General features: G+C 44.9%; 1 protein-coding gene across 1 annotated transcript in view; it reads left to right on the top strand.

The window, feature by feature from the left end:
* The first annotated feature begins 3,474 nt into the window (after nucleotides 1–3,474).
* Nucleotides 3,475–10,934, top strand: part of MYL1 (myosin light chain 1) — a 43,942-nt gene continuing 36,482 nt past the window's right edge. The window contains exon 1 of the mRNA XM_063116093.1: nucleotides 3,475–3,478. Within this exon, the coding sequence (XP_062972163.1) occupies nucleotides 3,477–3,478 (2 nt within the window). The 5' untranslated portion in view covers nucleotides 3,475–3,476. The remainder of the gene's footprint in view (nucleotides 3,479–10,934) is intronic.

Below are 10,934 nucleotides of genomic sequence, written 5' to 3'. Positions count from 1 at the left end.
TGCACCTTTAACTGGTGTGATGAAGAGGAAATTTCACCAGGTCCTCCATATATACAAATGGCACCTGCTGAAATTCCCTCTTCTATGCAACTGTTAAAGATACAGGAGCCCTGTCCTCCTTTTCATAGGGTCACCCTAACATAGTGGCCAGCCAGCATGTTTACTCAGAGGTAAGCTCTGTTATAGTTAGTGGCACTTACTGCCTGTTCAATGTGAAATAGAATGCAGCCTCGGACATTAAATGAGAGCCACAGCTACCAATTCTTTGTAAAGAAACACTTGAAGTTGATCAACAGCAGCCAAGGACAAAACAATGGTCCAGTTCACGTGACATGACAACGCACTGTAGGTTAATTTGTCTGCAAGGAAATGAGGTGAATACCGTCTGCCATTATTAGGGTGACCATATGGAAAGGAGGACAGGGCTCATGCGTCTTTAACATTTGTATAGAAAAGGGAATTTCAGCAAGTGCCATTTGTATGCATGCAGCACCTGGTGAAATTCCGTCTTCATCCCAACAGTTAAAGCTACAGAAACCCTGCCCTCTTTTGTATACTGTAGCTTTAACTGTTGTGATGAAGAGGGAATCTCACCAGGTGCTGCATGCATACAAATGACACCAGCTGAAATTCCCTTTTCTATTCAACTGTTAAAGACACAGGAGCCCTGTCCTCCTTTCCACATGGTCACCCTACTTACAAGCAGCAGCCTACAAGCATTTCTACACAAGCTATTTATGGCACTCTCACTATTGGCCACTCACGGAGGTCTTTTACAGGATGTTGTCAATCTCCAGGACATCTACTGTGTTTCCCCCCTTTATCCCACTTTGAAAAAGATTGGAGATAAACTGGAATAAAACTTAAAGGTGCAAAATTGACAGTGTGAAATCTGGCAATGTGCTATAATTCCACCACTAGATGGCGATGTTTCATTGAACTTAATAGAGCATTACCAAAAAGGGATGTTTTCAATTCCAAATCACATGTTTGTGGTCTAACGGAGCCAGTTGTAGACATAGAAAACAATCTGGAATAAGAAAGCCTAGTAAGCGTGGAGCATTTTCCTTAAAGTTGAGTCACCCTACATCTACGTTATTACAGAATTGTAACACAAAACTCTGAAACTGGCCAGGAGAACAGCACAAAGATCTGATGAAAAGCAGCTAGCTAGTTATATTTTGCAAGTGAGGAGGACAGAGGCAGAGAGATAGATAATTAGCAGAAGGCCACCCATGAAAGAGATTTTTCTTTGCAATTTGTAGAAACAGCCAGTTATATCACCCCTTGTTTTAAGTCCCATTTTATACATGGGGAACATTGAGTCTCAGTGATAAACAAATTTGCCCATGGATCAGGCAAGTACTTGCATTGAACTGCAACCTATTTTTGTTGCTATTGTCAAATAATTGGGAGTCAGTCCAACTATGCAGAGATTTTCCAGTAGATCCTAATCTACCATTTTATCACCCCTGTTGTAAAGCACATTTGTAAAGCTTACTTGCTGACTTGTACCAAACTTTAGGGTTTTTTCCTACTTGAATTCTAGATTCAGCCTCATGGCTTTTACTGCCTCAGAGTCTCCTTTGCTATTGGAGCCATTTATTGAGGATGACCAGGTAAATCGACCCAAGATTCATGTTTATAAATACTTATAATCAGTGAATAAATATGATACAATGGGTCTTCAGCAGGAATGGAACAGGAAATTGGAATATCCTGTTTTATCTAATCAATTGGATTGCCATTTTGGCATTGGTATCTGATATGTCTATGGACCTCCAGTTATGTCTAAGGCCATGGCTAGACCAGGCCTATATCCTGGGATTGTCCCGGGATCATCCCTGTGCATCCAAATGACACACAGGGGATCCCAGGAGCAGGCAGGGATGACCCCTCCATTTGCCTGGGATAATCCTTAGGTCTAGCTAAGGCCTTATTCAGCAAAACCATTTGTTTTGGGTTTTTAACAAAGGTTTGTCTAACTCAGCTAATTCTTGGAGGTGTCATACAGTTAATGCTTCTTTGTTCATATATTCTGGAAATGCCCAGTAGTTGCTTCCTTTGGGGAGGAAGTTATCAGAATGATAAACTTTGTATTGGAAAGCTTTTTAATATTTTCTGTTGTACATGTTCTCTTAAATTACATACCTGCTTCTTGGAATGTAATACATGGTCAGCGTAATGGATTTTTCGCACCCTCTTGACTGCTAAAACACAGATACTACAACATTAGAAAGATAAAAACTCACCACTGATAATGCAATGGATTGAAGACTAAAAAAACTCACAACACTTGAAGGAGTGATATACAGGTGCCATTTACAAATGGATTTACATTTGGATCTTTGGTCTGCCTTTACTGAAGTTTATGGGTACTCCACCTTTTTTCATTTGGAATGTTGTAATATTTGAAACTCAGGCCTTTAAAGTATGTAATTACGCGTGTATTTTGAGTGTGTGCATTTTATTGTTTTGTTAAAGCTCACAATAAAAAATTGATTTAAAATGTGTTTCTCCCTATTTTTCCCTCACAATTAACTGATGAGGTAGATTAGGCTGAGAGATAGAGCTCCATCACACCAGCGATTTATCACATACTCACCATGCCTGGTATGTGAATTTGCAGTGCACTACTGACATGACATCGGCCCTGTCCTGCACTCATCTCATCCCTTCCCCCCACCATTGCATTTTATTTTGGTGCAGGGAAAGTCTGGATTATTTTCCCCTCATGCTTTTTCCTTTGCTGGGGGCATGTGGTAATGGAGTCTTGCTTACAAAAGGGGAGGGCAGGGCGGTTCTCGTCCTCCAGCACATTGTCGTAGGGACTTGTTTGTTGGTTGAATGGACTTTTTAGTGCTCCAACCCCCTCCCATTTCCCGCAGAAATAGAACCCAGATGAAACCTTAAATCAGTAATCACTAGATGACAAAGCCAGAGCAAGGGGGGGAAAGAGTCCATGACCATCAGAGTACCACAACCAATGAACTGGAGGAGGAAGGAGGAGGGGCGGGATGGAATGGAAAAGCAAAGAAGTGAAAACCCACATGAAAGGGACCCTGTGTGATGGAGCCCTTGATGCGCTTGAAACGGAGGGGGCGGGGAAATGCAGAGGTAAACCAGAGGGGGAAAATAGGTGCGATGGAGCCCAAGCTTTATGACTGAGTGAGAAGTGGAATCTTGTTCTCTCTCCTGTGCCCAAGTCTTACACATCACTAACGTACTAATATCCACTGCACTACATTGGCTGCCATTACGTATAGAGCTTTGACTACTGTGAAAGTGACATGGCTAAAACTCTCAATCAGTGATTAACAGTGCAATCCAAGGCACACCTACTCAGAAGTCAATCCCATGGAGTTTAATAGGACAGGATTGCAGCCTAAAAGTCTTGTTTAATTATTTTTTTAAAGCTATTTACCAACATGTCAGTCGCAAATAGCTTTCTAGGTGGTAGGAAAAATACCTCAATCATTTTGGGTATCCCTGTTGTGAAGGAGAGATATACAAAGGTCAGGTTTCCAGATGATGTGGAACTACTTTAACTATTTTGGGGAGCACATTATCTTCTACATTTTTGTGGAAGAAATATACAAATGTTCAGTTTTCAGACTTTAATAGTGATTTGGACAAATTTCAGCTTTCTATGTAGCCTGGAAGTACAACAACAATTCAGATAACCAATTAAGTTGTCACTATATGATCACTAAGTATGCAATATTTATATTAAGCAAAGTTACAGTCATTGCCCCACTACAGAGAGATTTTCAGCAAACCATGTGATGAAATGATATGGTTTGCTGACAATGTGGTCTAGGAGCAGAACTTTTAAAAAGAAGTACTCAACTATTACAAATGTATTCCATTTACAAGTGGATAGGGTGACCATATGGAAAGGAGGACAGGGCTCCTGTATCTTTAACAGTTGCATAGAAAAGGGAATTTCAGCTGCTGTCATTATGGGGAAACTGGTGAAATTCCCTCTTCATCACAACAGTTAAAGCTGCAGGAGCTATACTAGAGTGACCGGATTTAAAAGAAGGCAGGGCACCTGCAGCTTTAATTGCTGTGATGAAGAGGAAATTTCACCAGGTTCCCCGTATATACAAATGACACCTGCTGAAATTCCCTTTTCAATACAACTGTTAAAGATACAGGAGCCCTGTCCTCCTTTTCAAAGGGTCACCCTACAAGTGGAGCTTGTCAAGTCAAGGTCAAGGAGCAGAAACCAATAGGCTGTCTATATGCAGGGAAAGCCCCGTGGTAGCTGTGGATTTGCGCCCCATCAGATGACACAGGCGCAGCTTCACACCCACTTCACATCACTTCCCCGCGATGCTCCAATTTGAAAAAGTCAAGAATTTACTCCACCTTTTTTAAAGGGAGCAACGTCAACACGGGGCTTCCACTGTGTAATGTCACTCCAGGGCCAATCTGGAGGCAGAGCCTGGTGGAAGGTGATTGGTCGCCTTCCACCAGGAAGAGGGCAGGTGCATCTCCGGGACTTGGAAGGCCACCCAGAAACCCTCCCTCCCTCCTCAGCATCAGGGTTACCCAACACCACGGCAGGGGAGGGTTGAGGAGGGAGGAGGATCCAACCTGCAACTTGAAGACAAGCCTCAAGAAAGCAAACCTGACATTGATTATTATCATATTCTGTTCTTCACTCCGTTAGTCAAGCAGGTGTGCAAATAGGGTGTGTTAGACCTTGGACTTAATGATGTTATGTGGGGCCCTTTAGTAGGGTGACCATATGAAAAGGAGAGTAAAAAATAAGCCAAAGGCAAGGGCGGAACCAAGGAATCTTCTGCAATAATATTATTAGTAAAAGGTTTATTCAAGTGCCAGGCACTTGAATAAACCTTTGGTACCTGGCACTTTAATAAACCTTTTACTAATAATATTATTGCAGAAGATTCCTTGGTTCTGCCCTTGCCTTTGGCTTATTTTTTACTCCCCGACGGGGTTTCCTTCTTTTCGCACCATATGAAAATGAGGACAGGGCTCCTGTATCTTTAACAGTTGTATTGAAAATAGTATTTCAGCAGGTGTCATTTGCATATATGGGGAGCCTGGTGAAATTTCCTCTTCATCACAGCAGTTAAAGCTGCAGATGCCCTGCCCTCTTTTAAATCCGGTCACTCTAGTATAGCTCCTGCAGCTTTAACTGTGGTGATGAAGAGGGGATTTCACCAGGTGCTGCAGGCATACAAATGACCCCTGCTGAAATTCCCTCTTCAATACAACTGTTAAAGACACAGGAGCCCTGTCCTCCTTTTCATAGGGTCACCCTACGTTTAGGCAGTGATGTCTAATACATTAGCAGTGAAGCAGGCAATTAACATTTCTTATGCTTTACTACTGCTTCTCCATTCCTGATAAGTTGGGGGGGGGGAACCTGTTTGTCAAACCAGATTAAAAAAAAACTGAGCATGTGCAGTTTTACATTTTAAACTCACTTAAAACATTTTTGTGAACCGCCCAGAGAGCTTCGGCTATTGGGCGGTCTAGAAATGTAATAAATAAATAAATAAATAAATAGCACCATCTTGACTACACAGGAATAAAATGGAGTTATACTTCTGCTCTGTCCTGATGCCAAACATATTGACCTGGGAAATAAGTTTTTATTGTAGAAAAGGATAATATGAGTTAAAAGCAACATAGTAAAATGAGCATCCACAACCATGTGTATGCCTGGCCAGCTGCCCTTGACTAAAATGTTTTAAAAATTAGAAAGGATGAGGTGGCAACCAGTGGTCACTTTCTGGGTGGTCACTTTGGGGGGGAGTGGACTTTGGCTAGGGTGGCCCTATGGAAAGGAGGACTGGGCTCCTGTGTCTTTAACAGTTGTATTGAAGAGGGAATTTCAGCAGGGGTCATTTGTATGCCTGCAGCACCTGGTGAAATTCCCTCTTCATCACAGCAATTAAAGTTGCGAGAGCCTTGCTCTCTTTTGTATCTTTAACTGTTGTGATGAAGAGGGAATTTCACCAGGTGCTGCATGCCTACAAATGACCCCTGCTGAAATTCCCTTTTCTGTGCAACTGATACAGGAGCCCTGTCCTCCTTTCCATATGGTCACCCTACTTTGGCCCTGAGGTCCAGGTCTAGCTTCACCACTGAAGGCAAGACCTTCAGTGAACTGCCCAGAGAGCTTCGGCTATTGGGCGGTATAAAAAATGTAATAAATAAATAAATAAATAAGACTTCTTGCTGCTAGGAAACGTAGAAACAGCGGGCCTCTGCCACTGTTCACTTAGATCAAGTACAAATTGGTGCTGTCAGTGTCAAAGAGCTGCCCTCCTCTTTTCCCAGCCAAAAGCAGAGTGAAACCCATCTTCCCAAATGCCACTCAGACTTCTGTTTCAGGCCATCACACATGACAGCATCTACATTTGCAGCTGTTTAGCTTATTAAGCTTTACATACTGAACAATTTGGTGTGAATTCCTCAATGGTGTTAAATTTCTTTGAGGGACTTTAAAAAATACAAAGCACCTCTAAGCCAAGGCTTGTCAAAGCAGGTCTTTTTGCTAAAAGAAAGATTACTTATAATTAGTGGGACACCAGTGCCTAGGGATGGCTGATTGTTTGAAGCAGAGGTCCTCAAAGATGAGAGGACCCCTTACAATGAGCACAATCAAAATGAAGGACCCACCCTCCATTTTGATTCTGTTCACACCCACCCTTCTCCCCCACCCCAGTGAAAAAGGCCACATCCTGGGGAGGGAGAAGTGTATAGCTGACAGTGGAGGCTTGACACTGTGTCCTTCAAGGATTAATGTTGAACATTTGAAGAATACACCTGAGAGTTTCTAACCATTCGATTTGAACACTCAAGGGGTACAAACGATTTTGGGGTGAACACTTTGGCACGTTCGCAGCACTACCCATAACTCATGTGTGCATGGCATGATAATTAGGGCTGTGCACGAACCCCCACCCCCCCAATCTGCAAATTCCAGATCGGGTCCGCTCCGCCCAGTGTTGATCCACCTATGGTCCGCTCCATTCCACTGCGGAGCTCCGGATCCAAATCGGAGCTCCGCAGTGGCGGCAGTGGTGGCGGCAGGGGCAGGTAAGGCCCCCTCCCTCCTCCCCCCTTACCTGCATCTGTCACGTTCCGGCAGCTGCTTCACCTGAGGCCGAGGCTCAAAGTGACCAGTTGCGGCCTGGTCTTCTGGTTTGAGTCCTCAGGCTCAGGTGAAGCCGCTGCCGGAACGCGATGGACTCAGGTAAGACCCTTCCCCCTGTCCCCTTACCTGGCTCTGCCGCCATCACCACACGGACTACGGCAGCACCAGGTAAGCCCCCACTTACCTTTTTTCGGAGCTCCAGATTGAGGCAAAGGATCCGCTTGGTCTCGATCCTCTTCGCCTCGATCCGCAGCCCCCCCGACCCGCTTCATCTCCGCCTTTGTCGGAGGCGAATCAGGCCACCTCGCTATTGCTTCTATGCTCTGAAGCGGAGCACAGCCGTAATGATAACCTGGGTTTTTCTGCTGCTTTACTGCCCTTTGCCTCTCACCTGAACTCCATTTTCCTTTTTTCTTGTACACTCACTTTTTAAAAATCATTTTTAGTACCTTCTTCTAGGGCAGTGGTTCTCAACCTTCCTAATGCCGCAACCCTTTAATACAATTCCTCATGTTGTGGTGACCCCCAACCATAAAATTATTTTCGTTCTTCTCTACACGATCCATTGTCATGGGATGGTTTGCTAATGAAAATAATACATAACAATAGCTTTAATAATACAAAAGATGATACATGACATAGTTCAGTCAATACAGTTTCCTAAGACCATCGGAAATATGTGTTTTCCGATGGTCTTAGGCGACCGCTGTGAAAGGGTCGTTCGACCCCCAAAGGGGTCCCGACCCACAGGTTGAGAACCGCTGTTCTAGGGGCTCATCTACACCAAGTGGGATATTCCACTATGAAAGCAGTATGAAAGCAGTATATAAAAGGCAGGAGCCACACTACTGCTTTATAGCAGTAATGAAGTGCACTGACAACTGTTGGGTTCCATGGACACATACCATATACAGCTTTCACACCACTTTCATAGTGTTTTTTCCTGCTTGGTGTAGATGTGTCATGGGCCCCAACAGTTCTCAGTGCACTTCAGTACTGCTATAAACCAGTAGTGTGGCTCCTGCCTTTTATATACCGCTTTCATAAAGGAATATCCTTCTTGGAGTAGATGAGCTCCTAGTAGCCTGCTACTGTTTTATTCATTTTCTGTTCTCAGGTGGGTGGGTTATGAAGGCCACCTCTATAATTAATAGATTGTATTGGCTTTATTAAAAATATAACCTATCTTAAGGGGGAAAAGAGGTGAAGGGACTCCTAACGAAATTCTTATCATCTCTGCAATTTCAAGTTCCCAGAATTCTTTGAGGGAAGTTACTGTTAAATTGCTATAAAATTGATAAGAGGTTGTAGTGTAGAAATATGCAAAGAAAGCTAAAAGCCCACAAAAGCAGGATTGGTGCAAGTACAGACTTTCCTCCCATTACAAATAGCCGGTGTGTGAGAGAGAGAGAGGGAGGGAGGGGGCAATAGGGACTGTGGTGGGGGCAAAGTGTTATGACCCTCTACTCTCAAGCTATCAGCCTGATCAGGTTGGTTCAGGGGCCTCCATCCCTGCTATTTGTTTAAAAATAAGCAAACAACCACAGCTATGCAGCAGTTGTGTACAAGTTTTAGTTTTATAAATAAACCTTGTGGAATTTAATCTGTGCCTCAGTTGCTTCACACAACATTCATACGCACCATTCCTCCCCCATTCATACACACCGGATTTGTTTGTATCTATTTCTGTTCGATGATGCCCCTTTCACACGTTCAGAAGCCATATAGACTCTTTGGGATTTGTGTGTGTCCGACGGGACAGCGGGTGTTCCAAGTTCTACTGACAACTACCTCTCCCTTGAGCAAAACTCCAGGGTTGTTTTTTTTAAAAAAAAGTTTTAGTTTTCATTCCCCGCAGCCTAATTTAACAGAACTGTGTGATTTAGGGCTTTGCTAGACCTACCTGTTAATCCGGTCAGGAGTAGGGGCGAGCCCGCGCTGCAGCTAGTGCGGGCTGTCGCCCCAGTCTACATGTGACACGTGACGGGGTAAGGGAAAGCCCTGTCACGTCGGCCATTTTTTTTTAGGTTAAAGGGGCCATGTGCACAGGAGCGCACTAATGATAAAGGTAGGTCTTTTTTTTAAAAAAAAAGGGGGTTCCCCGCTTCCCCCTGCCCCGATTTCTCCCCCCCGCAATCTCCGATCCCCACACACACCCGCATGCCATGTCCGATCCCCCCCGCCTTCCATGTCTGATGCCCCCTTGCCTGCCCGCACGATTCCCTCCCCTCCCCCGATGTCCCCTGGCTCTGCTCTTTCCCCCTATCTCTCCCGCTGGGTCCGCTCTCCCCCCCCACCCCTATCTCCCTCCCCCCGCAATTCCCCCCCCCCCCCCCGGCCAGATGGGCACAGCGCTCCTGCGGCTAGACCTTCCGCAGCCCCGGGCTCAGCCTGGGTCTGCGGAAATACTGGGCCACAAACAGTGCTGGTTATCCCGGGCCAATGGAGGGTTTAGCCCGGGCTGACCCCGGGATCCCCTGTGCGTCATCTGGATGCACAGGGGTGAGCCCAGGTATCAGCCCGGGCTAAACCCTCGTCTAGCGACAGCCATACACAAGGGCAAGCTTAAAACCTGTAGACTGGTACATGGAGATGAATTTAAAAAGGTATTCCAGAGAAACCTTTTTAAACCAGAGAAGCCAACGGTCAATGTACAAAGAAGTTAACTTGGGGAAAGTATGGGGAGGAAGAAATGTGGGGAGGAGTGTTATACGAATTTCCACTGTTTACCTGTATTGTAGGTTGCCAAGCAACGCCTAACAGGAAATCAAAGCTACTAACCAAAGATGCCGCCCAGAAAGCTCCTCTTAGAGTGGTCCCACATACGGGGACTCAGCTTCAGCGCTGATGTAAACGTTACATGCCACGCACGCGCGAGGCAGAGATACAGATCAGTACATGGTCTAACGTTTGAGGGGGTTCCTGCGGGCTGAGAACAAAGAAACTTGAAGAGCGCAAGCTCAGTGACGCAAATCATCAGGTGAACCAATGGGGTTTGAGTGCCAACCTAACAAAGAAGTTGCATGTGCACATGCGTGTTTACAGATCTCAATGAATGCTTGATTGCACTAACGAGCACACACCAACACTACTAACCACATGATGAATCACATGGAGCAATGAATATAGGCTGATGGTGCTGATAACATGAATGTATAAAACATCCTCTCAACTAGTGAGGGGTGTGACATCGTATTTGCATGAGCGACAGTGTTACCCCTTAACTCGAATTCAGTAAACTGAGAAAACCCAAGAGGCCTCCAAGTCGTCTTTCTACCCAGTGCATACGTAACTGGACACTCTGTTGCACTTGGTCCCAAGCATAAATTTATGTGACAGGAGCATCGAGATACATGCAAATAAAAGTTATAAAACCCCTATTCAGTGTGGTCTGAGAGCCAGTGTGGTGTAGTGGCTAAAGCATCGGACTGGGAGTTGGGAGTTCGGGGTTCTAGTCCCTACTCAGCCATGGAAACCCACTGGGTGACTTTGGGCCAGTCACACTCTCAGCCCAGCCTACCTCACAGGGTTGTTGTGAGGATAAAATGGAGAGGAGGAGGATTGTGTACGCCGCCTTGGGTTCCTTGAAGGAAAAAAAGGTGGGATATAAATGCAATCATCATCATCATTGGATGTTTAATTTATTTCATATTTGAACATGCGATCTAGGAGCGGGAGTCCACCCAGCACTGCTGCCTGCCCCCCTCCAGCCTCTAGCTTGCCTATTTCCTTCCCTTAGGGTGACCCTATGAAAAGGAGGACAGGGCTCCTGTATCTTTAACAGTTGTATTGA

This window comes from Elgaria multicarinata, chromosome 2 (genome assembly GCF_023053635.1).
Source record: "Elgaria multicarinata webbii isolate HBS135686 ecotype San Diego chromosome 2, rElgMul1.1.pri, whole genome shotgun sequence".
NCBI lineage: Eukaryota > Metazoa > Chordata > Lepidosauria > Squamata > Anguidae > Elgaria > Elgaria multicarinata.
Note: the sequence above shows the minus strand (reverse complement) of the source record. Positions and strands in the feature narration are given on the sequence as shown.